At 43.3% G+C, this 26,580-nt stretch overlaps 1 protein-coding gene across 1 annotated transcript in view; it reads left to right on the top strand.

The window, feature by feature from the left end:
- The window catches only part of PRKAA1 (protein kinase AMP-activated catalytic subunit alpha 1), a 217,081-nt gene that overhangs the window by 143,605 nt on the left and 46,896 nt on the right, over positions 1–26,580 (top strand). Inside the window, exons 5-8 of the mRNA XM_085631163.1 lie at positions 12,973–13,060; positions 13,169–13,393; positions 14,225–14,714; positions 18,955–19,081. Coding sequence (XP_085487289.1) covers positions 12,973–13,060; positions 13,169–13,393; positions 14,225–14,714; positions 18,955–19,081 — 930 coding nt within the window. The remainder of the gene's footprint in view (positions 1–12,972; positions 13,061–13,168; positions 13,394–14,224; positions 14,715–18,954; positions 19,082–26,580) is intronic.

Here is a 26,580-nt window from a genome sequence, read left to right on the forward strand (position 1 = left end):
TCTTGTTTGAAACTATAATATGGTTTTAAAAGCATCTGCTATGGTGTTCCTGGTCTGCAGCAATTTTCAAGCAACAAAAAAATGTCAAGATAACTCTGGTGATTAATTTTCTTCCTAGAGAGAGATTGGAGGTTTGTCTAATGTAAGTTTTGACTTATGGTAAGGTAGCGCAGAGGGTTGATATACTTGCTGCAAAGGACGCATGCCATGCAGATCACAGAACAATACTTTATGTGCCTAGCTTAGTAGTTCACTGATTTTGTCAGAGAGAGCCTTTTGTTACTTATAGTTTACAGGTTAAATTCCTAAAATAGAACAGCTAGCTATTAAGTGTCATTAAAGATCTGACTGCAAACTGGAAGGTATAGATTAGAAAGTTACGACTTTCCCCCAGTATTTCATTATCCTAATGTTGGAAAAAGGGTTGATTTGGGTAGATCAGTTCTTATTAGTAAAAAAAGAGACAACCCCGAACCATCGTGTTATATTTTAAATTCTAAGGGCCACATTTATCAGTTTTTGCCGTAGGGCATCACCGCAGGCCTTCCCGCAGCGTTGCCCTACGGCAAAAGAAAAGGGCAGGAATGCGCTGCATCTATTAGATACAGCGCAGTGTTATGCTTTTCCCCTGCGCTGCCGATGAGTGCCATGCGCCAACGCAGGCACCCTTGCATGGAGCAAGGGTGCCTGTGTTGTGTGGATGATTGCTTTCGTGCAGGAAGGCAAATAGTCCTGCACTAAAACAATCACAAGAGGTTTTTTCGTCTATCTATCTGTGCTCTTTTGCTGCAGCACACATAGAAAAGGGAAAAACAAGGAGAAATAAAGATATTTCTCTTCCTTGTACTTCCCTTACGCCTCCTCTGGGGAGGCGTACATTTTTAGTGCTCCCTTAGAGTTACGATTTTTAGAAATCTGGGCAGTGTCAAAAAGGCATGGATGTTGCTGAGAAAGCCCCCACCAACACCCATTGCATGCCCCTTTAAGGCAGAAAATGGTGTTAAAGGGAACAATATTTACAAGGCAGCATTACGCCAAAAAAAGTGGCTCAGTGCTGCCTGGTAAATATGGAGCAGGTTCCTGCACCACCAGAGCGTCACAAAAAGTGACACACCGGCGATGCAGGGGGCATATAAATAAGCCCCTGTGTGTGTGCTTCTCCAGACCAGCCTTAACCTATACTGCCTAGCCGTATGGATGACTGTTTCCCAGAGGACGCTTACTTTAAAACTGATTCTGAATCCTAGTCCTTTGGGTTTCAAAGGGATTCCTCTCTTTTTAGGTCGAGGGACCGTCCGGTCTGCCGAAGGCAGAACCGGAGTCCTTAGAGTGGCTATTTAGCCCGCCTCTCTTTTTGGCTCTCCTCCATTGGCTGGCTTCCTAAACGGAGGCCAGCGATTGGAGGAGAGAGCCGTCCCTCCAAATAGGCTCCATCTTTTTCAGATTCAGGGGCGTGTTACGTGCTCCTCTTTCCACTTTTTAGCCATGCCCTTTTTAGGTCTCGGCTCGAAGGCTGCGCTTGCGCAGTCTCGCTCCGAGATTTAATGTTTTGGAGAAGAGGGGCTTGAACCCGCCCCTCTTCTCTCCTCTTCTCCATTGGCTGGCCTCTTAAATGCTGGCCAGCCATTGGAGAAGAGTCTTTGTCTCGCAAAACAAGCCCCGTCCTTTTCGGATTCGGGGTCGAGTGTTTTTTCGATACTTTTCGCTGGGCGTGTTTTGCTCTCCTCCAGCCAATGGCAAGAGGAGAGAAAAGAAAAACACGCCCCCGAATCCGAAACCGCGTGCTGCGTTTCTCCGAGGCATTTCTGCTTCGCCTCGGAGAAAGGCGGCGGTGTTCATGGCTCTCGCTGCCCTATCCTCGCAACCTGGAGCTTGTGGTGAGGTGTGCTCTGATGTTTATGTTTCCAACTCCGGTCACAAACCATAACACGTTTAAATCCTGGTTTCTCCACTTGACACCAAACGTGTGATCTTGTCCAAACCACTTTAACTCCCGGTGCAAAGTTCCGGATTCCCCGGGAACGGTCTAAGCTCCAATATTAAGCCTTATCTTGGAAGACTGCATCCTCCTGCACTGGAGCCGCACTGTTGGGGTCCCCCGTACCCCAGGATGTCCTCGGTCCAAGGGTCCGCAGAGGTGGGTGTTCATAGCTCTGCTGAAAGTGCTCTTAAACAAACCAACACAGGCCCTACTTTCAAAACTAAACTGATGGAACTCAATACCGAGATCGCAGAACACAAGGAATATCTATTGAAACAAAAAGTGACCAAGTTACAAAAGGACATTAAAAGATTCGACAAAGAAAAGGCCTACCCCTACCTCAAAGCTGACTATGTCCCGGCCAACACTAACTACACTTCTGATGCTAGTTCCAACTCCTCCAATAGGAGCTCATCATTTGGCAGTGATTCTAGCTCAGAAAATCCAGGACCTAATCAATATAGAGGCAGGAGAGGTAGGCGTAATTATAACACCTATCCACAGCCGACTTTTCAGGGCCCACACCAAAGTCTTCAACCTTTCTGGCAATATCCTATGTTTCCCCCGGGCCCTCCCCAATTTGGCCCACAATATCCGCCACAATTTGTACCCCAAGGTATACGCCAGCCTTTTTTAGGCAGAGGTTGGGGCAGAGGGCGAGGGCGCAAAAGAGGTACTCAACAAGAAAAAAGAGTACAATGGGAGGACCCTGTTCAATCAGGAGTAGAAACCCGGAGCCAGAGCAACCGAAAACAAACCTAGTAGTAAACCTGTCAACGAGACCACTAACCAAGTCTGAAGACGATGTCCTGCAGAAAGGACTCGGTTTTGTTCCAACACCTCAGGTGGACCTATTCTTACAGACTTGCGAACTACACCAATTTTTTCGCAAGATTCGCCTCAAATGTTTCTTTGAGGGCAAGGAATACAGTTCTGACGATGATTCAGGTCTACACAATCCTTCCTCCTTTACTCCCCAGAGTGGGATGATAACGAATGAGGTATTGACATACGAACAAGCTGTACTTAAAGAAGTCAGGGCTCTGACTAGCAACAAGCATTTCAAAAACATCTCTACAGATGAAATACGGGCGGTGGAAACACTCGCCAATGACACAACCATCACCATCAAACAGGCTGACAAGGGCGGTGCCACTGTCATAATGTCAACAACAGATTACGACACAGAGTGCCTAAGGCAACTAGGTGATGTTAAATACTACACGCCTTTGTCCTTAAACCCTGTTGAACGTCTGAAGAAAACCATCATGGGTTTAGTAGATTCAGCAGAAAGCCAAGGTTGGATAAGCAAAAAAGAGGCAAATTTCCTGATCAAGAAAGAACCCAAGCCAACGGTCTACCTATCGAATTATATAAGTTGCGCCCGGATAAACTAGCGCCCTTCCTCCGTCGTATGTTTCAGGAGTCCCTTGAGGCAGGTTCCCTTCCTGTCGACCAGCGACTGGCCACGATAGTCGTGATCCCCAAGGAAGGTAAGCCGCGGGACCGCTGTGCCTCCTACAGGCCTATCTCACTGCTAAACGCAGAACCTAAAATCCTGGCTAAAGTCCTTGCCAATCGTTTGTTGAGCGTCATCTGCGATCTGATTCATCCTGATCAATGCGGCTTCATCCCGCATCGCAACACCGCCCTCAACTTGCGGCGTCTTCATGGCGCCCTCGCCAGGGCGGAGTACCTCTCCGAACCGGCCGTGCTGGTTTCTTTAGACGCTACGATGGCCTTTGACACCATCGAGTGGCCATTCCTCTGGGCCGTCTTGACCAAATTCGGCTTTGGGGAGGGATTTCTTGGCTGGGTGAAGCTTCTCTATGCGGGACCCATGGCTCAGGTGGTGGTTAATGGGCGGGTCTCTCGGCCCTTCGCTCTCGGTAGGGGTACGAGGCAGGGGTGCCCGTTGTCCCCTCTGCTCTTTGCTCTCGCCCTGGAGCCACTCGCTGCTTGGCTCCGCTGGGAGCCCTCCATCGGGGGGATCCGGTGGGCCCCGGGCTTCGAGGATCGGGTCTCGTTATATGCTGACGATATTCTCCTGTATCTTACCTCGCCGCGGCAGTCGCTTAACGTTCTCTTTGATGTTCTGACTTCCTATGGGAGAAATTCGGGTCTCACGATTAACTGGTCTAAATCCTGTGTCTATCCTATCTCCGGTGGCCCTCCTCTCTTGCCGCCTCGGCTTCCGATCCAAGTATCTCTGTCCGGCTTTAAATACCTGGGGATATACGTCTCGTTGGACCCGGTGGCTCGCTATGAGCAAAATCTCCTGCTTCCACTTCGGCGTTTGAGGGAAGACACGGCTCGGTGGTGTAGGCTGCCCTTGTCCCCGCTGGGTCGGGCAGCACTGTTTAAAATGATGTCCCTTCCCAGATTCCTCTATGCACTTCAGAACTCCTTCGATGTCATTCCAGTGGCCTACTTTCGGGAGGTGGAGAGCCTGCAGAGGAGACTGGTGTGGGACGGACGGGCGCGTATCGCCCTGGCCAAGCTTACTCTCCCCTGGTACGACGGGGGCATCGCGCTCCCCGACATTCGCAGGTATTATTGGGCCTCGCAGTTATCGGCCATTAACCATGCCACGTATGCGCCTGGCTTGAATCCGGCGTATGAGATGGATAAATTCTTGCTTCCCGGCGGGAATTATAACAGGGCGCTTTACTCCCGCTCGGCTGGACGGACCCTGACGGGCCCTACTAAGATTGCGGTACGGATTTGGAAGGCGGCCAATGTAGCCATGGGCTGGAGTGAGCGACTAACATGTGCTACTCCTTTATTTGCCTCCGACCGACTGGGAAGCCTCTGGACAACGAAAGGGTTTGACCGTTGGGACACGATTGGTATTAGTAGAGTGGGAGACTTATGGATGAAGGGCGCGGTTAAGACCTTCGCGGCGCTCCAGAGCGAATACGAACTCACGGAAAGGGAGTTCTTCCGATACGCCCAGGTTCGGCACGCCCTGCTCTCTGTCTTTGGGGAGGGGACCAAGATCCCTGCGTCTTCGCCCCTCGAGGACCGCATACTCGATGGTCATGTCCCCGACAGTACTATCTCTTTAATCTATAAAAAACTTATTAATAATCGGGCTGACCTATTGGTGCGCCTTCGGGAGACGTGGACGGGGGATGGGGTGGAATTAGACGACGAGGACTGGCAGTCCGCACTGTCGTCCCCCAAGGAAGTAGCCATTCCAGCCCGTCTCCGCCTGGTCCAGCTAAAGATTCTCCACCGGGTGTATGTGACGGGTCCCCGTTTGGTCTCGATGGGATTCTCGGAAGATGGGCTCTGTAAGCGGGGATGTGGGCTCAGTGCCACCTTTCTCCATATCCTTTGGGAGTGCCGCGAGGTGGCGGAATACTGGCGCCGGGTTCATGTGGTCATGGGACAAGTCACCGGGGTTGCGCTGCTGCCGGAGGTGCGTCACTGTGTTCTGAATGTGTGGGAGCCCAATGATTATAACGCGGCTCAGACTCGGTGGGCGGCCCTGGGGAACATGATTGCCAAGAGAGATATAGCGCAGCTTTGGGGTTCCCAGAGGCCTCCCACCGTGTCCGTATGGAAGGAGAACATGGATTGGTGCATGTTCAGGGAGAAGACTGTGTATGTGGCTCGTGGTAAACCCGGGGCATGGGGTAGAATTTGGGGGCAATGGAATGCGTATCGTGGGGGTATCTGTACTCCCCCCCCCTAGTGGACACCGATATTGCCTTGTCCCCCTGACCCCTGATGGTTCCTTGCAACTTGTTGTAATAATCGCATATAGATGTTCCTCTCCCGTTACCCCCCCCCGATCTTTCAGTACTCCTTCCTCTTGATAGCTAATTGAAGGTCTGAAGTAGAGCCCCCCGGATGTAGCCTGACCCACGCTCTTTGCCCTTATGCCTCGCCTTTTGTTTTTGGTTGTTATTTATGTTAAATTTATGTCTCCTGCTTCCTTCGAACTATCCGGAGCCATTTACGGGGCTGGGCCCCAGGAGTCGACTACTGCCTTAACTACTGTATGATCCTTTCTGAATCTAGCGGCCGGCCCTGGTGGTTGTAGGCCCATGCTTGTAACTGATTTGTTGTTCAATAAAAAATTTAAAAAAAAAAAAAAAAAAGAGAGAACCCAAGACTCCATACTTTTACATCTTGCCTAAGATCCACAAGGACACTACACCCACACCTGGTCGCCCTATAGTATCAGGGATAGACTCGGTTCTCGAACCATTGTCACAATTCTGCGACCATTTCCTTCAACCTTTGGTGAAACTCACACCATCTTACATCCAGGATACTACGGATGTATTGCGTTTACTGGATCATTTTCAGGACACCACAGACATCAAATTCCTTATCACTCTAGATGTTGTGGCCCTCTACACTAACATCCCTCAGAGGGCCACCCTAGAGGTGATTGAGGACATCCTGAATTTAACATCTGAGGCACTAACTACACCACCATCATTCATCATGGAGTGTGCCACCCTGGCATTAACTGAGAATTATTTTGAGTTTAAGGGCCAACTATACCATCAGACGCAAGGTACCTCTATGGGGAGTACCTTTGCTCCTAGTGTGGCCTGTCTCTATATGGCAGCGTTTGAGGCCACCCACATCCACAATGAAACAAACCCCCACCGCAATCACATTCTTTTCTGGAAGCGTTTCATTGATGATATCCTGATCTTCTGGACAGGGGATCAGGATAGTTATGTTGATTTTTTCAGTTGGATCAACAACCTCAACCCCTACCTTTCCTTCACAATCACAGCATCCGCATCACGGATAGCATTTCTAGACCTCACTATCCAGCTTGCACAGGGTATTCTTAGCACCACCATGTACAGAAAACCCACTGATCGTAACAGTCTTCTTCACTACAGCAGCCACCATCCCAAATCCCTCAAGGAAAACCTACCTTTTGGTCAATTCCTTAGAATTAGGAGAAATTGCAGTACACTTGATGACTACAAGAGTGAAGCCAAGATTCTAGAAGATAACCTGACTGAAAGATCATACCCACATAGGAGTATCATATCATCAAAAAAACGTGCACGTAACAACCATCGTGATGCCTTACTGGAACAAAAAACTAAAGACAAATCTGAGGTTTTGACGTGCGTCACTACCTTCACTCCGCTATCTTATCAAGTGACTAAGGTGTTGAAGAAACACTGGGGTATACTCAACACAGGCACCATGAATATCGCTCCGCCCAGATTTGCTTTCAAACGATCAAGAAACATCAAGGATATGCTTATTAGAACTAGACCCAAAGCAAAAATACCCCATAATTCACAGACATTGTGGCAGCTTCCAAGGGTCACAGGACACTACCCATGTGGTGGATGCAGCGTTTGTGCCTTCACAACTACACACAAGACGGTAACCCTAAACAATTCCTTTCTGTGGGAAATGAGAACACATACGAATTGTAATACCTCTAATTGTATTTACCTTCTCATGTGCCCTTGCAACCTTAACTACATAGGGATGACAACCCGCCCTATTAAACTACGTATTACGGAACACCGCAGCAACTTTCGCTGCTTGAAGAACAATACGAAAATAAGCACCCATTTCCTTGAAAATAACCATTCACCAGACACTGTGAGGTGGCTCATTTTGGAAGCCTTCCCCAATATTACCAAGCAGAATCTTTTTGCAAAGGAACAGCGATGGATACACCGCTTATCCTCCCATACCAATGGACTTAACGATGATATACCCTGGGGCACAATCAAGATCTAATATTTTGAACATCACTTAACTCCTTGTATATTAGAAATGTAACAGGTTGAGATATTCTCCACTGCTACACTGTGACCGTTTTAGGAACATGGTTCCAACATGACCTTGAACCAACCTGACATAATCCCTTGAGATCGATCTGGCACATCTCTCCCTCTACCTTCCAGACCTCATTCAGTAACCCAACACATAGTATTCCGGATGTGCTCTGTTGTCTAACTATAGGTCCATCACACCTGGTCCTCCTTAACATCAACCTTCATTTCGGGTTTCACAATACCCTCCACTATTAGATACCTCTGGATCTCGTCCCGTTACTTCATTCAAACTGAATGTTTTGTAATAACTTCCTATTCCTATTACACCCAATAGTTTGTATCCTCATCCAACATGGCCACCATACTCTAATTTTCATATCACTTGATATCACTTAACCACAGCATTGGCTAACGAGCCGTGCGTCTGTTTTCCTATACGATATCGAGTTAATACAAGCTGACATCATTGCATTTTGTGATCCCTTATCCTGTTTTTAAGCTTACTTTCCAAGGTTTGCGTTCCCTGAGAACCTTGTCCAATATGGCATCCAGAGCTTAACGCCCACAGAACCAATCACAGGCTAACCCCCGGAGCCCTGGTTGCTTCTTCGCCCGTTTCCGTGTGTTCCTGTCTTTATTGAAGCCCCAACCCAAAATGGCCACCATTAATCGAGATCCTTTGTCATTACGTTTCAACCACATGACGGGGTATTTGGTCACATGACCACTCGACACACTTTAAGTCCTTCCTCCCTCTCCACAACGTTACCTTCCGGACTCGGTGGAGAGGGTAGGTCGTGACATGGTACTCGAAAGGAAGACGCGTGAGTAAATTGACCCCGCCATTTCTTCTCTTTCTTTAAATCAGTCTTATAACTTCGCTTTGACAATTGCTTGCCTATATATTTTGCTTTATTATTAACTCAACACCCCTCCGTTAGCTGTCAGTACTTAGCACTCTACCTATCCACATACGTGATAATGGCACTGTTGACAGAATACCTCTAACACAGTACACATAGACCAGATTCTTGTCCAGCCTTGGCTCTGTGCTTATCCTTTTCACACTGGTCCTTTCTTAACTAAACTTGACCAGTTACTAGTCCTATTTAGTCCTGACGCCGTATACCCCTACGAACACTATGTCTATCACACATAGGGGTAAACATAGGGATCGGATAGACTAGCCGCTTTCCTCTCCCTTTCTCTTAGATGCCTAATTCAGTGCTCTTAACTTCATATACTCAAACGAGTGATTTTCTGAGTTTACTAGGGTCGTTGGTGGTCAGCCTCAATAATTCTACCGCTTAACTTGATACTCCCCCATACACTGTATCAAGCAGACTTGGCTCCCATTGTACACTCTAACGAGTGTTTTTCGGATTTTACCAGGGCCCCTGGTGGTCATTTCGTACCATGTTACCGTCCTCCTATACATATATATTTGGTTGTATATACTCACCACCGATGCTCCTGGGCACCTTGTTTCATGACAACATGACGATATGAACACACCTTACCACGCAAACAATGACTCTCTCCCCTTTTGAGACAATGCATGAGCAAATAACACACAATGAGATAGCATCCCCTATTTGCTCTGCTCTATTGGATGTTTTTATACTGTTAGTCCCCGTTTTTTATCAACTATTCCTCAGGGAAATCTTGTGAATGTGTGCTCTCCTTGTTATTTTGTTCCTTTCAGCCTCTTAATCTAGAGGAAGTCACATTCGTGTACAACCCACCGAGTACTGTTGATACCTGGATATTGACTGACTAGGGTGAGTTGTTTAGACGCGGTTAAATTTTCTCAACAGATGTCACACACCGGTGATTAGTCACTCTAGTTCACCTAGGGATCTACCACCTCGGCGTTTTTAATATAGTCAACATTAATCCACTAATGTTGGCGTATGATGCGACACTGCACCATCTAAGTTACAGAGAGTGTGTCACCTTGCAGGCTTCACGATTCACCTGTGAATATATTAACCAGATCAAACTTGTTTGATGATACCTTCCTTTCTTTCCAGGTAGCTCCCGGTACCAACAGGTATTCAATACATAGATTGATCATTAACCCCAACCAACCAGGTTGTGTAATGTAGATAGTTTATAGTTAACATACCCCCCTAGGTCCTGAAGAATCGCGAGTATAACTCACTCATTGCGAGAAACATGTTGACCCAGTATTGCAATATACATACCACTTGAATAGGAGACATTACACTCACACAAGTGCTCTGTATACACGTTTTTAACAAAGGTAGGAAGCCATCTGAATAAAATTTACCTCAAATAGGCATTCCTTACCCTATTTTAATATCACTTATCTTTATCTACATTCATTTGGCCCCATACCCGCACTTCATCTATACGGCAGTCGGATTGAAGATCTCCGCCAAAGAGCCCCTTTTTAGGGAGCCCGTCGGGCATTGCACCGCCGGCCCGATGAGGAGCAGCCCAAATGATGAAGCATGACACCTGCAAGGGTGTGTGAGGGCATTTATATCCGACATAAGGATTTTCCACACTGACTGTACGGTGTGTTTTATCCTCCTAAAGCCTCTTGCGTTTACACTACTCTGTCTCCTTCTTCTCTGAGGAACTATAGGAACATTTTTTGCTATTATCATAGCTCTTTGACTTCACAGCCTGTAAGCGCTTTGTGAATATACACATCGTTAGTTTAAACAAGCGCGCGCCTCGCGCTACAAGTGGGAGGGGTGGGGGGGGGAGTGCAAGAGCACACAAAGCGTTTCCCTTGTAGGAGCATTTGAGAGTGATTAAGCTATTGACATTGTAAATAACAATGCAGTTTCTTTAAATCTTTTAAAAACAACAACATGAACAAAAATAATGTCATGAGCAATGCCAATAGCTCTAACTTTAACAATGCCGAGACCATTGCATTGTAAATGCTTGTCTTCTTTCTCCTTTCAGAGCATTCTTTTCTTAAGTTTACACTCTGTTGTTGTTTACAGTATGTACCTCAGATTTAGGATTTCATCTTAATTTCTCTGAATGCTCTCTACCTTAAGTAATATCTATTGCTGCATTAAGTGAAATATCCGTACTAGCCAACAGCATTTCCTGTACTTTCTTGCCAGGTATCATAGGCAGTTGATCCCTTGAAACTTGTCCACAGTTACGATTTTCAAAATAGTAAGTGGCGGTCGGTAATCAAAAAATATTCTTCTACCCCTTTTTTGCTGGATTAAAACCGTAACCTTTCCATCACAGTATTTTTCTTCTATACCTTAGATCCACTTGTTTTGAAACCTATTAGTAGACATCTAAATGACTAGGTTGTACTAAAATTGGTAGATTTGTGTCTTTTTTCCCGAAACCACCTAAGCAATGCTTTAACAATGATAACTTTCTTTATGGTATGCTATCTTCCCCCTATAATATCTCAACATAGGTTAGGAACAGAGCTTCCCTTGCCCCCCATTCCCACGAATCCATAGGTGGTTCACCTGGGGTAGGTAGAAAGATGGCAGTACTACTATACTAAACATACTTGTGGTAACACAAGTGGTCACCATTTCGAAGAAGAGAAGACAAAGAGATGAAACAACAAAAGTAGTCACCGTTGTCTACCATCACTGTGATCCTGCATTTCAGAACCGTTCCCTGATGTTTTAATTTCCATTTGCAAATTTTCACACAAAATATCCATTTGCATCAAGTAATGTTCCAGAGTCCTCCATTATTGTCAACCAAATGTAGTGTTTCATGGGTATACTCCCTGCCCTATGCTCATCCTTCTTCGGTAATGAAAGGTAATGTTTTAACTTGTTCTACATGCAGGGAAAAAAATGTTTTACCATAGCTTCAGAACAGCTTTCTCTGTATACTGCACAGGTTAAATATTTTTCCTAAATGCCTCCAACAAGATCGTAGGATAATCTGACTTGAGAGATGTACACTTTGTCTCAGGTGCCTGACTAGAACCGAAGCGTATGCCCCCCACCTATAGCAACACAGAAATGGTGATGACCTCAAAAAGGAGGCTGTGCTTGCTCGCCACGTAGAACCCGCAGGACTCGGCAATCGTCAGTTGTGCACTTTTTTTTTTTTTTTTTTTTTAATATATATGCGCTGGACTTGAAAGAGGTCAGTGGCACGCAACAATGATCATAACTAGTGAGTCAATATATTTTCTTCTGTTTTCTTACCAGTGATTGTGTGTGGCAGCACTATTGTGTCTACGAAATTTTCTACAAATGCTTTTCTTCTATTTATTTTTTCCCAGTGAGTTGGCAATTTTCAAAGATATGGATTCTGCATTTTTCAAGTACTTGTGATTAGCCATTCAGCTTGCTGTTAAGTCAATAAAACACTAATCTAGGCCCATTTAGTTCACAGCCATACCCTTTTTGGCATATCTTTGTCACCTTGATGAGGTGTTCTTTTGAAAATATTTAACACTGATTGGCATCTTGTCATGGCTCAGGCCTCCTAGAGGGGCAGGTGTGGTGCAGTTTTGAGGTAAGATAAAATGTTTGGTGGTTCTTGTGTACGTAAATATGGCTTCCAGTTTTTCTACAGAAAGGGAGGTTTAGTTGCATGTTCATTCCACATGCGCTACTGAGCTCATGGACCACATTTTGCTGATCTTGATCATGGACCTTGTGGTTCACTTTAACGGTTATTTGCTTATTTATCCAACTAAGGCTGCATATATGACTTGTCATGGTTAAATACCATTTAATGACAGTCGATGCCAAATGTAGATTTTATTTTCTCTGTTACAAAAGATTTGATGAAGGAGATTTTAGTACTACGAAGATTTTCTTCGAACTAATCAATTTGCATTCTAAAATATTGGTGTTTGGGTAGTCTAAAATGGTACTGGAAGTGTCTTTGTTTAATTATTCAACCTTGTAGGATCATCTGAATATAATTTGTGGCTACAAGAAGTGAACCTTCCTTTGAAACGCATGAAATTTGACAGGCTGCCAAGTGTTATTGGTTTAAATGGTATTTTTAATATTCCTTTTGAAAAGCATTGGTGGAGAAAAGCTAGCTTTGTGGCCAAGTGATGCCAAGGTTTAGTACATAATTGACTTCATCTCTACCCACTGAGGTCAAAGTAGGTTATACTGGCCAAATGTCTATGTGAATTGCTTCCTGGAAATGCAGATTTTTAAGCCTGGCTAGACTTCTGTCCAACAAACCCTTTTAACGGTTTCTTTTGTGTCGTAGGTCTTTCGAATATGATGTCAGATGGAGAGTTCTTAAGAACCAGCTGTGGGTCACCAAACTATGCTGCGCCAGAAGTCATTTCTGGAAGGTAAACTTTGGTGTATTATGATACATTATTGTAGTTATACACTCCTCCTATCTCTTATGGGTGACATTTATGTATTCCATATGAAATTAACTTTGTGTTATCTTACAGATTGTATGCAGGTCCAGAAGTAGATATCTGGAGCAGTGGTGTCATCTTGTATGCATTGCTCTGTGGAACTCTTCCGTTTGATGATGACCATGTGCCAACGCTTTTTAAGAAGATCTGTGATGGTATCTTTTATACTCCTCAGTATCTAAACCCTACTGTAATTGGCCTTCTCAAACACATGCTTCTGGTCGATCCCATGAAGAGGGCAACAATCCGAGACATAAGGCACGTATGTTAATAGTCCTTGGCGGCACCTTTTAAAAGTACTGTACTTTGGGGAGGGGGGGGGGGGGGCAGATTACAATGAAAAGATAAAACTTTTTTGTTTTTTTTTAACGTCCTATCAAACTCTGCATTATCAGATTATCAATCACATGTTTGCGATTTCTCAGCCCCCGCACCTCCCCATCTTTCTATTTATAGAATACACCAGTATTAGCGGGGAGCACTCTATAGACCTAGTCACATCTGTTTAATGATGATCAAGCTATTTTGTGTATTCCAAGTCCACAGTCAGTGATTTTTACGAAGACAGCCCATTTGTTGGGCATCTGATTGAAACTGAATATTTAAGGCATTTTTTTACATTTGGAGATTGATAGGAATTTACTAAACAGATCCTGGGAGCACTGAATGAATTGTCTTCGTAATTCTTTGAGTGTATACTTGGAATGTGGGGGTTAGCTTAGTTATCTAGGAAAGATTTCAGTAAACCTATTGAATGCATCCCTTGCTTCCTTGAGTGTTGCAAGAATGGTTCCTTAGGGATTGACCACACTTCCCCCACCCCCAAATTGTTTATCATCCCAGTCACTCTTCAGTCATTAGGCCCGAGACCTGGGTATGGTGTCTGCGCTGAGATGACTCCGAATCCAACGTAGTAGCCTCGGTAGGGTAATAAAATGATCTTTAGTGCTCCACATTTCTCACTTTTATTTAAGGCTTTTGGCCATCAAAATGTTAGCCATACATTTCTATTCAAGTCCGTCCGGTTTCAAATGGAAAGGTGAAGCAAACTAATGTGGCTATCTTTTCCTTTTTGTCCTTTTTGTGTAGGGAACATGAATGGTTTAAACTGGATCTCCCAAAGTACCTGTTCCCAGAGGATCCTTCATACAGTACAAACATGATTGATGATGAAGCATTAAAAGAAGTGTGCGAAAAATTTGAATGCCCAGAAGATGAAGTGCTCAGCTGTCTTTACAGTCGTAATCACCAGGACCCTTTGGCAGTTGCTTATCACCTAATTATAGATAATCGAAGAATAATGAATGAGGCCAAAGACTTCTACTTGGCTACAAGCTCGCCTGAAGCCTATATGGATGAGCCTAACCTTCATAAGCCGCATCCTGAACGGGTGCCATTCCTGGTAGCTGAAATGCCTCGGCCACGTCATACACTGGATGAATTAAACCCTCAAAAATCAAAACACCAGCTAGGTGTAAGAAGGGCCAAATGGCATTTAGGAATAAGGAGTCAAAGTCGCCCGAATGACATAATGTCTGAAGTCTGCCGAGCAATGAAACAGCTGGATTATGAATGGAAGGTAAGAACCTATGGTAAAGGTTTATTGATCTAGTAGATCATTGACTAACTGGATAGGCTAGACAGATTCATCTAGAGAGCTGAGGGCAGAAGATGTGAATTTGTTACCAGATAGTACAATATACTATGGTTCCATGTAAATGGTACTTTTGTATATCCAGGCAAATAGCTCCAGGCAAGAGAACCTTTGAAAGCTTTTTTTTTTTTTTCCCCCCCAGTGTCGGGCTGAGCACCTATGTTAAAATGTTATATACATCACTTTCCATGTGCGTGTTTGTTCTTTTGGATACATAACAAGTAACTGTAATATGATGCTCTATAACCAATTAAGTTATGGTGAAATCATGAGGCAGTGTTTGTAATTGTCACAGGAACTCCACCGTTTCAATATAGGACCATATTATGCATGTTGCCTATTATGTATTTTTTTTTTTATGTTGCTCATCTATATTGGGGCAGTTAGCTTGATGTTGCATTCTAGAAATGGAAACACTTTTCGTTTTCTAAAGAATCTTTCTACCTGTACAAAGGAAGCTTGTTGAGGTGGTTATTTGCAAGGTACAGATAGCCATGTGCACTTATTGCGATTACAGTGTTGAAATTGTGTTGATCTTTTATGGATAGAATATTGATTAAATTATGGGCAATGGTTAAGCTGTGCAGAGTGGTTTGGGCTCTTTCATTGTGATAATGAAAAACATCTTTTACAGTGACCCATGAAATATTTTACGGTCTCTGTGAAATATAGAGTTTCATCACTGCTAAAAGATTATGGGAGAATTCCAAACTGCACTTCCACATGCTCCATACACTCAGATTTTTGTATTGCACTGCATATGACATGCATCCAGTGTGGGTTCAACGTTTTCTACAGTCGTCATTGAATCATCTTTTACCTTAAAAACAAAACTAACATTTACTTATTTACATTTTCATACTTCCCGAGACATAAGGGCTTTGAAGGGCATTTCAGCTTCTTAGCAACTTAATCTAGCTCTGGCTAAATTGATCTGCCACTTTGAAACTATTCATATGGTATTCTTATAACCTCTTTTGTAGAAGGCAGCCTTTATGGTTGCCGTCACTTCTCCAAGTTTGATTAGTCAGAACTTCCTAGGAACTCTATGTTGTTTGACGATTCATTGTAAGGACTCCACAGTGCAGGAGGTGCATTGTTCGCAAAATAATTATAAGAAGCAAGAGAGCGCCGTTATGTTGGTAATAGTAATTCACTTAATTCAAAGGGAAGAATTACTTTTATGCGAATGAAAAGGAAATGCCTATATGAGGTTATCCGCATACGAGAATGTCTCAATGCATATAGTCAATTATACGGGAATATAAAATGTGATCGCCAAAAAACAGTCTAATGTAGCTAGTCTTGTATCCTCAGACCAGAAAGATTGCAGATTGTTCTAATACATCCAGAAGGATAAAGTCTCTTGGTATGGAGTTCTGTTCCTTAATGGTGCATGAAATTGGCACACCCTCTCTGATTACCATCCAGAAAACACTGTGATTAAATGAATGTGAAATTACATTTCTTCACATGTTTAGGTAAAGCATGTTGATACTTGGAACATTGAAGCTTGTATTAAACTCTCACTGCTGGGAAGTGGCTTCTAGGCAAAATTGGAAGAGGCAGAATTATAAGAGAATGTGATATTAACATGTTTAAACTCTTTGCTGTAGATTTGCCTCCTGGATTCGTTTGCGAGGCTGCTGTGGATCCTAAAGTTTAAAAGGGTGGTGTTTCCACTACTCCCTAGAGCATGGGTCCTCGTAAACATTTGTCAAGAGTCCACAACTTATGGTCTTTGGTGTGACTGATGGCCGCACTCGGGGGGTAAGGGGTCCTGGGTGGGTCCGGGATTGTGTAAGGAGGTCTAAAAAAACAATGTTAAACCGGCATGCTTTTATTAGCAGGTTAGCTAAAGTTAAGTGGTGCAGTACACCACAGTATTTACTTCTTCTGATCTGCAAATAAACGCTTGCCAGTTAAGATTCTAATCTTATATAGCTCACAGCTACCCCTAACGGGGGTGTCCCGGCGCTGCAAGCAGCAGAGATTCATACGAGTCACTCCGCAACTAAAGGAAGGTAAACGGCCAAATTTTTAAATTGCGTCTCAAAATGCATTCCGATTCTGTCAAACGGAGAGATCGTGGCAACTTGTTCCAAGCTTGGGCCGTGATGTCTGCGAATGCTCTCTCCCCTCCTCCCCCCTTTCCCCCCCCTCCCCCATTCTTGAGCAGCAAAAACTGGGAGTACGTATGAGGAAAAGATGGTTGGATCTGAGGGAGTGGGGCGCCTGAGCAAGCTTGAGTCTGGCTCTACGGTGGGCTGGCCCCTGACCCTGCAATGCTCTGTATGCCAGTACCAAGGTTTTGAACCAAATGCGGCCCGTCACGGGCAGCCAGTGTAATTGTTTTTAGTGCGGTGAGATTGAGTGACGATATGGGATGTTGCAAATCATTCTTGCCGCCGCATTCTGCACTATCTGTGGCTGTTTGATCCGATGGGCTGTGGCTACGGCACACAGGCTGTTTGCGTAATCCAGATGAGATGTAATGAGGGCGTGGATGATGGTACGTCGGGCATCCACAGGAAGAAACTGAAGAATTTTTCGGATCATGCAGAGTTTACCAAAACAAGCCAAAGTGACCTTATTTATTTGAGCCTTACAGGATAGCTCATTGTCGAATATGAATCCCAGATTCCTGGCCGAAGCCACCGGACAGAAGGGGGAACCAGTACAGGGGGGCCACCAAAATAGGGAAGGGGGGGGGATTTTTTGATTACAAAAACACCTCCGTTTTATCTGAGTTAAGCTTGAGGGTGTTGAGTGACATCCAGGCTGAGATGTCACCGAGACAGCGGCAGAAGTTCAGAAAACTGGCATCGGAGTGATCTCGAAATTAGAACACAAGTTGTGTGTCCTCAGCGTAAGATCACTCTGACCCCACAAGAATCCGCAACTGCCGCCAATGGTGAGACATAGACATTGAAAAACAGAGGGCTCAGGTTAGAGCCCTGAGGTACCCCACAACTAAGCGGTTTCCTCTCCGAAACAAAAGGTTGGAGGAAAACCTGTTGGGTGCGATCACTTAAAGATCTGATCCAGGCCAGAGGGGTGCCCTGAATTCCGATGTCATACAGTCTCTCGATCAATATATCGTGAGACCTTATCGAATACCGCGGACAGGTCGAGCAGCACTAACATTGCTGCCTTGACTGCTAAACATCTTTTCTGAATATTAGTTCTCAGCAAGTAAACAGCAGCTCATGCTGCTGTTCACCAGGGGGCTGCATGTAAAGGTGGGGCCATCCTGCAAGCTGCCCCCAGGCTGTACTTTGAGTACCACTGCACTATAGTATTTGAGTACTTGAATGAGTACCCTTTCCTCAAATTTCTTAGATATACAGTTGGATCCAATTTGGCAATTTAAAACTATAAAATCATTGAAAAGAATAGTTTACTTTTACACACACTGTTAGAGGGTATTTCCAGTGGCGCAATATTTCTTTTTTTGGATAAAATATGATTGTATGTATATGCTTCACTAGCTAATTTGGTTAATGGGCATTATGATAATGAAAAAAGATCAAGAAGAGGGAAAATGTTGAAGGGAAGATGTGAAAAAGCTATTTGAAACCATAAGGACTAGGTAAACTAGGTTTTCTTTTACTTTATATTGCAACTATCTTGCTGAACATGATCTAGGTATCCTCTAATCCATGAGCTGTATGTACCTGAAGTCTACAGGCTACTAAAGCAGTTGTTTTGCAAATCTAGTTCTTTGTGTACTGCTTTTTTGCTACTTTTCCAAAAGTAGGTTGAGGCACCCGTTCCAAAGATATGTGTTTTTTCTTTTCCCTGCAGATTTTTGATATTCTGGAATTAAAGGGTCATACATTCCAGCAAATACCAGTCTTAGGAGTCACTAGCTTTGTTTTCTGGGTGTCAGTATTTTCTTAAGTAGACTAATGGCATTTAACAATTTGTGTTGATCCAAAGTTTAGTCTTGTGAAGGACTAGCAGAATGAAAAAGTGCTAAGTCCAAGGTTTGTGATGCAGACTTTTTCGAAGCTTGTTAATGACTGTTTGTTTTACATTTTTATGGGCCATTTCTTTAGCAGTATGTAGAGCGCTAAAGATATCCTTATCTGGAAATGAAGAAATTTGCTGCCTTTTCTATGTTTATTCACTTTACATTTGATGACTTAATTTATATTTTAAGGTGGTAAACCCTTACTACTTGCGTGTCCGAAGAAAGAATCCAGTGTCTGGCACATACACCAAAATGAGCCTCCAGTTATACCAGGTGGACAGCAGGACCTATCTCCTTGATTTTCGCAGCATCGATGGTATGTTGGGTGATTTTTGGGAAATGTCCTATATGGGTTAATTGAAGTAGATTGTTCTTCGTATTTCTACGTTGTCCAACGCTGGATCTTTTATAGCTTTGTATCCCTTTTTAATCCCCCATTAATCTGGAAGTAGTCATTAAAGCATGACGTTTTTAAACCTAACCCTACAAAAAGACCATTTCCAGTAGACACCTTGGTCCAGTTACATATCAGGCTCACTACGCCTCTTTGCACAGTGGGAAATACTCAACTCTTTGTGCCTGGTCCGTTTTCTCAATTAACCAGAACTGTGCTGCCCAACACTCAGCCGCAAAGTCTGACAGTTTGCGCCAACACTAGTGGGAGTACATTGGGGAAGGACTGAAACACTTAAACTGCACCTGTCTTTTACTAATGGCGAAATGCCCTTTGCATCCATCTGCTTTGGGTTAACTCCTCCTGCCCCCTCCCTTCAGTTTGTTGCTGTACCCCCCTACACGAGGTTGTCTTGGGAGGGGATCCTTCTGACCTCCATACAAACTCTAAGGTTGTCCTAGGGGTGTTAGTCTGTTTGGCACCTCTAGTGCTGTGGTTTTTCTCACGGCCCATTATCAAAACCTTGCGGTTTCGTTTCCAATTTTATGAAAAAAAAGAAATTCTGGTGAATTCAAACCAAAGTTACTAGCAGTGCTTAATTTGAGCCATTATTTGCCAATGGGGCCCACCTGCTCTTCTTTTTGAGGACTGGTGCTTATATTCCCTCATCAGACATGGACTGTGAGCAAGAGAAAAACGCACAGTGGGGGGCGGGTCATAATAGACAGGAAAAAGTCGCAAAATGAATACGCGGGAACCCTCACGAGTGCGATAAAGGGGTAGGGAGGGTCTAATTGTGATCGGAAGTGCCATGCGGTGGATTCAAGACTTCTCAACCTTGGCATTCTGTGTGCCGACATTTAAAAGCACCAGCCGTGGATTTCTTTTTGTTTTATGTTTAAAAGCTTTATTGAAAAATTGGTTAACCAGTAAAGACATCAGCATAAACAAGAAATATATTCAAACATTGTATAAATCATTAACAATGCTAATATCAATGTTAAGGAGACAAAAAGCATTTTATGGGGATTTTAAAGATAAGGGGAGGGAGAGAAAGAAGAGAAAGAGAAAGAGGGAGGAGGGGGGAGGAAAAACAATATGACCAAATATAAACACTAAAAGTAAATTACGGCATATGATCAGATGATATATGTGAACAATAAACAAAATGATCAGCATAAAAACTGGTATAACATGAGAAATCAATAAAAAATAACAAGGAGAGTTGAAGTCCTTCAAGGGGGTTTAAAATTTTCTGAATTGATATATGTAGATTTCTTCAAAGCCAAGCGATCTAGGTATGTAGTAAGGGGTACCCAGAAAAAAAAATCAACATTGCGCGTTGGTTTGAAAGAGGAAGCAAAGGCAACATCAAGTCTGTGAAAATGACATACAGTATTCCACCAGCCTTGTATGGAGATATTTGTGAGAGTCTTCCAGTTAGATGATATGTGCTGAAATGCGAGAGCAAGCATGAGATCAAAAAGACCGTGTGAGTGTGCAGGTAGGTCTAAAGAATCAGAAGGACTACCCAGAAAGAGGACAGTTATTGAGAAAGAAGCAGAAAATGCAAAAATGCAAGAGAGGTACGACCAAACTTTTCTCCAGAAAGCAGAGACAACAGGACAGAAAAAGAACAAATGAAGAAGATCAGCATTCAAATTACCACAAGTCCAGCATTTAGAATCAGAAGAGGGTATAAAACGAGATAAGGAAAGAGGAGAGAGATAAAGTCTATGATATAGATAAAATAAAGATTGAGTAAGCGAAGCAGAACGATACATTTTTAAGGAAAGTTCCACTTTGGTTTTGGTGCGTTCTGGGTCAGGAGAGACGAAAAATTTATAGATAAGCGAAGCCTTAGGAAGAGCAGTGAGAATTTTAAGAAGAGGAGATGGAGGCACTGATGATAATGAAAAGGGAAGAGCATAATAACGATCAAGAATTATTGCCATGAGAGTAGTAAACTTCTGCAAAAAAGAGCGGGGAAAATGAAATAAGATTTGAAAATGGGAAAAGGAGCAAGGTAATGATCCATCAAAGAGTTGGTTAACCCATATGACACCTTTTTGTCTCCAAGAGTTCCAAAATATGGGTCTATTATTTAAGAGTATCATTGAATTATACCAAATAGGGGTGTTTAAAAAGGAGTCCCGTGTAACGGTAGAAGGGTGACCCAAGGATCTTAAGAGATGACGTATGTTTGAATAAGAGAAATGAGGAATAGGGAGACCTGGCAGAGAAACGTACCACTTCACCAAAGGAAAAGGGCAATAATAATGTTTGTTCAACGAGGAGCCAAAGATCGAGTAAAAGGGGAAGGATTTGATGAAAGCCATCTCGAGGCCTGACGTAAAGAAAAGGACTTATGATAGAGACGGAAATCCGGAAAGTTAACTCCACCATTAGGTTTGGACTTACGAAGATTTACCAGAGAAATTCTATATTTCTTATTTTTCCAGAGAAATTTTGAAAGGAGTGAATCGATACTTTTAAAATAGAGTGCAGGAACGTGAACGGGTAACATGGAAAAATATAAATTGGAATAGGAGCTATCATCATCTTAATTGAGTCCAGTCGACCCCACCAAGAAAGAAAAAGAGGGTTCCAGGTATTGAAAAGTTGTTCAATTCTGGATAAAACTGCCGACATGTTTAATTTAATTGAAGAAGGAATAGAGTTAGAGAACCAAATACCTAGATATTTAATCTTTGAGCTATTCCAAGCAAAGCCAGTAGAAGAGAAAAAGTGAGGAAGACAGGTTTTGGTGAGAGGGAGGATTTCAGTTTTATCAGAATTAATCTTATATCCTGAAACAAGGGAGAATGAGTCGAATGCAGATAATAAGGGGGGGAACAGATACTTCTGGATCGGAAATAAACAAGAGAATATCATCTGCGTATGCAGAAAGCTTCAGTTGATTGTTACCATAAGGAAAACCAGAAATAGAAGTATTGCTACGAATGGAGGATAAAAATGGTTCAAGAGCCAGGACAAAAAGAAGAGGGGATAAAGGACAGCCCTGACTAACACCCCGCCGAAGAGTAAAGGGCGAAGAGAGCTGACCGTTGACAAGCACCGAGGCCTTGGGCGAAGAATATAGCAGTGAGATAAGTGATATGAAGTTGGGGCCAAAACCATGCCAACGTAATGAAGCAAACAAGAAAGACCAATCAACTCTGTCAAAAGCCTTCTCCGCATTAACAGAAATAGCGGCTAAAGGAGTTGAAAGAGATGAGGCTTTATTTAAAACATTAAGAAAAAGACGCGAATTATCAGATGTCAGCTGCCTTTAACAAAGCCACATTGCTCCTTGCCAATGAGATGGAGCATAAAGGGATCTAAATGCAACGCAAGAATCTTAGCAAACAATTTATAGTCCACATTAACTAAAGAGATCGGACGGTAGTTTTTACATAATTGGGGGTCACAACCTTCTTTCGGTATAAGACAAATGGTAGCATCCTGAAAAGTGCCTTCCGCCTTACCAGATGAGTAAAAAGACTTAAAAAGAATCAGAAGCTAGGGCAACAAAAGATCAGAAAAATGCAAATAGAATTCAACAGGAAAACCATCATGGCCAGGTGTTTTACCTTTCGTAAGGGATGTCAAAGCGATGGAGAGTTCGTGTAATGATAGGTCAATTTCAAGATCCGGAAAATTGAGATGAGAGTTAGAAGGTTTAGGTAGTGTCTCAAAATATTTCTGAATGAGAGAGGGAGTAGGGGGAGATTCTGGAGTGTAAAGTTGTTGATAAAGCAATTGAAATTGGTCAAGTATTTCCTTATCTTTATATAGGAGAGTATTATCAGAGGAATAAATAGATTCTATAAGAGTACGTTCCTTACGGGATTTAAGGTAATTAGCTAAGAGTTTCCCTGATTTATTACGGCCTCCATAATAACGAGCACTGCTACGAAGAAGAATTGAAGACGCATTATCAGTGGTAACTTTATTAAAATCTAATTTTGCACGTAAAAGATCTGGTTGGATACATTTATCTGAAGAGGTATAAAATTTATGTTCCAAAGATTTTATGAGTGCAGGAGAGGTTTTCCGTTTTTGAAGATATTGCCTCTTTTTCCTAGAGACAAAATCGATAATAAACCCTCTTGCCGTTGCTTTAAAGGAATCCCAGAGGATGTGAGGAGGTGTGCTAGGGTTGGAATTAAATAAAAAGAATTCCCTAGTAAAGGAACTAAAAGAAGAAGAGAAGTTGGGATCAGCAAGAAGTGCGCTATTGAAGCGCCAACGGGAGGGCTTGGGATGTGGTGGAAGCAAGTCAAGGTCCGTTACAATCTGGGCATGGTCCGAAATAACGATGGGCTCGATAGAAGAAGACAATAAGTTTTTAAATAGAGGTTGAGAAAGAAAAATATAGTCGAGACGAGAAAAAGATGAGTGAGGAGGAGAGAAAAAAAGAGTAGTCCAAAGTATCAGGATGCGAGAGTCGCCAAGAGTCAAAGCATGATTGCAAAATAGTGTCAAATAACTCGGCTCGAGGACCTTAAGAAGTACCCCCTTGACCTCTTGTCCTAAGCTGATCTCGAAAATAGAAGGACTGCAGGATAAGGGAAGTGAACTGCGGAGCCCGAATAATGGGGGAGCCAGATGTTGAAGTAAAGCGGCCCAATAATATAAAGAGAGACTAGGGACTGACCAACCTCCTCTGTCCAATGTAAGGATCATCCATTTAGCAGCTCTTCGAGGCATATGATAGCTCCACATAAATCTGTTACAGCATCTTTCTGCGCTATTAAGACTAGCCTTCGAGAACTCCAGGGGTATAGTCCTAAAGATGTATAGAAATTTTGGCACGATCAGCATCTTTAGCACATTCCTTCTGCCAAATAAAGAAAGATGGAGATTGTCTAGCCTACGTAGAGTGAGATTGGCAGCATCAATAATAGGAAGAATATTCATATCTGGTATTTGTTCTACTGCTGCCGAGATTTTAACCCCCAGATATGTTGCAGTCTGTACCACCGGGACTTCCGTAGGTGGCATAGATGAGGACTGAATAATCTGAGTCTTCTGGACGTTAAGTTTATAACCTGAAAGCCGTCCAAATGACTGCGCTAAGTTCTTAATAGCGGAAAATGCCAGAGACACATCCCTTGTTATAATTATAATGTCATCGGCATAAGCTAATGCCTTAAAGTCAACTGCATTGATCTCAACAGGTAGGATCCTAGTGGATAGCTCTATTTTACTCAAAAAGGGATCAATATATAGAGCGAATAACAAAGGCGAGCAGGGACAGCCCTGCCTAGTACCTCTATTTATTGCAAATGGTCTTGAAAGATTACCTGAGATTGACAGACTTGCTTGAGGGGCAATATAGAGTGATTGGAGAGCCTGAATGAAAATAACGGAGAAGCCCTTCCACCGAAGAACTCTCCATAAAAATTCCCAAGCTACCCTGTCAAACGCCTTTTCGGCGTCCAACAGGATAGCTGCAAGAGGGGAATGTCTAACCTGCGCCCAGTCCAAGAGACCAATCACCTGGCGTACATGATCCGCCGTGTCCCTTCCAGGAATAAATCCGTGCTGGCGGATAGAGACCAGGGGGGTTATAACCAAAGCCAATCTACTCGCCAGGATCTTTGAATAAATTTTGGTATCCGTGTTTATCAATGAGATCGGACGGAAGGAGGCGGGGTTCAACTCAGGTTTATCCTTTTTCTTTAACCGAATGATAGAGGTGAAGCGCCAAGAGTCAGGAATAATTCATCGCTGGGCATCTCTCAAAACCCGCAGAAAATCGTCCTGTATTTCTGAACAAAATGTACAATAGAATTCTAAAGGGATAAGGTCGGGGCCCGCAGCCTTCCCACTAGCCAATGAATTCATTGCTGAAATCACTTCCTCCCATTGGATTGGGGCCGCCAAAACCATATTCTGATGGTCTGAGATTTTAGCTGTGTGCAGACTCTCGATAAAATCAGCAAATTCGAGGTCCAGTGTTTGTGAAGTGGCTTCCTCGGAGTATAGGGAACGATAGAAGTCACAGAATACCGAAAGAACCCCTTCGGGGGTATCATAAATGACTCCCAGGGGATCCTCAATCCTAGTGATGCGGTTAGCTAACCCACGCTGTTGAAGTCGCTTGGCGAGAACCCGCCCAGATTTCTCACCATACTCAAACATTGTTGAGCGGAACTGCAGGTATTTAGCCGCCAAGTCCTGTCCAAAAAACTCCTGCAGTGAAGCTTTAGTCTGTGCAACCTGCGTTTGAGCTGTAACAATGTCCCCTCCCTCCCTAATAGTAGTGGTGAGTAAAATTTCAAATCTACGTAATTCTTCCATCCGATCCTGAATTCGGTCTTTTATTTGTTTATGGCGAAAAAAAGAAAAACTTTTAGTTTCGCCTCGTATAGCAGATTTAAACGAGTCCCAGAATATGCTATTAGAAGTCGAGCCCCTATTAAAATTCAAAAACTCAGTTGCCCATGGTCTCATATGATCCAAATAATTAGGATCCAGAAGAAGCTTGCGCTCAAACGTCCAAGATCTTAAAGTGCGCCTGTCTGCTGATATATTACATTTCATAACCAACGGATTGTGGTCTGACAATATTCTGGGAAGAATTGAAATTGAAACTGAAGATACTAACTGATCTGAAAGAAAAAAATAGTCTAACCTGACCGTTTTTTTATGGGGAGCAGAGAAATAAGTAGTCCCTTCCTTGTCTTTGCAATAGTAGAACCACAGATCAATCATAAGATGTTCTTGGACGAGGGCTTGCAAGGCTCTGTGCACTCTAGGTTTTTGACCTAAATACGTCTGACCTTTTAATATATCAAAACTTTCTGGCATACTAATATTAAAGTCCCCGCAAAGGCAAATAGGTTGGGGCCACATAGCCAACTCAACATTTAGGAAGTCTAATAACTCAGGATCGTCAAAATTTGAGTTGTAAACAGTGCAAACTGTCAAGTTAAAATTATTTACCAAAAGATGCGCAATTGCCCAACGACCCCCAACGTCCTGACTATGCCTCAAGCATGATCCTATCCCACACTTCATTAGAATAGCCACCCCCCTTATCATAGAGGACTGCCGAGAGCATGTTACCAAATCAAACCCTGGGATTTTAAGATACTCTCTATTATTCCAAGGGACGTGGGTTTCCTGCAGGCAGAGTACCTCGACCTGGAAAGAACGAATAACCTGTGTAAATAAGGCTCGCTTCCTAGCATTGTTGAGACCGCATATATTCCATGTCACAATAGAGATACTACCCATTATCTTTTAACCAAAACATGCTGACAAAGAAGATACTTTCATTTTGTTGGTTTAAACCACGAATGCCATAAAACAAGAAATTAACGTCAAGCTTATTTTCTCCCCCAAACACACTACCCCCAACCACCCTCCCACCCCTCACCCCTACTGACCCTCCCCCCCACCCAAACCCT

The sequence above is a fragment of the Triturus cristatus genome, chromosome 2_1, assembly GCF_964204655.1.
Source record: "Triturus cristatus chromosome 2_1, aTriCri1.1, whole genome shotgun sequence".
Lineage (NCBI taxonomy): Eukaryota > Metazoa > Chordata > Amphibia > Caudata > Salamandridae > Triturus > Triturus cristatus.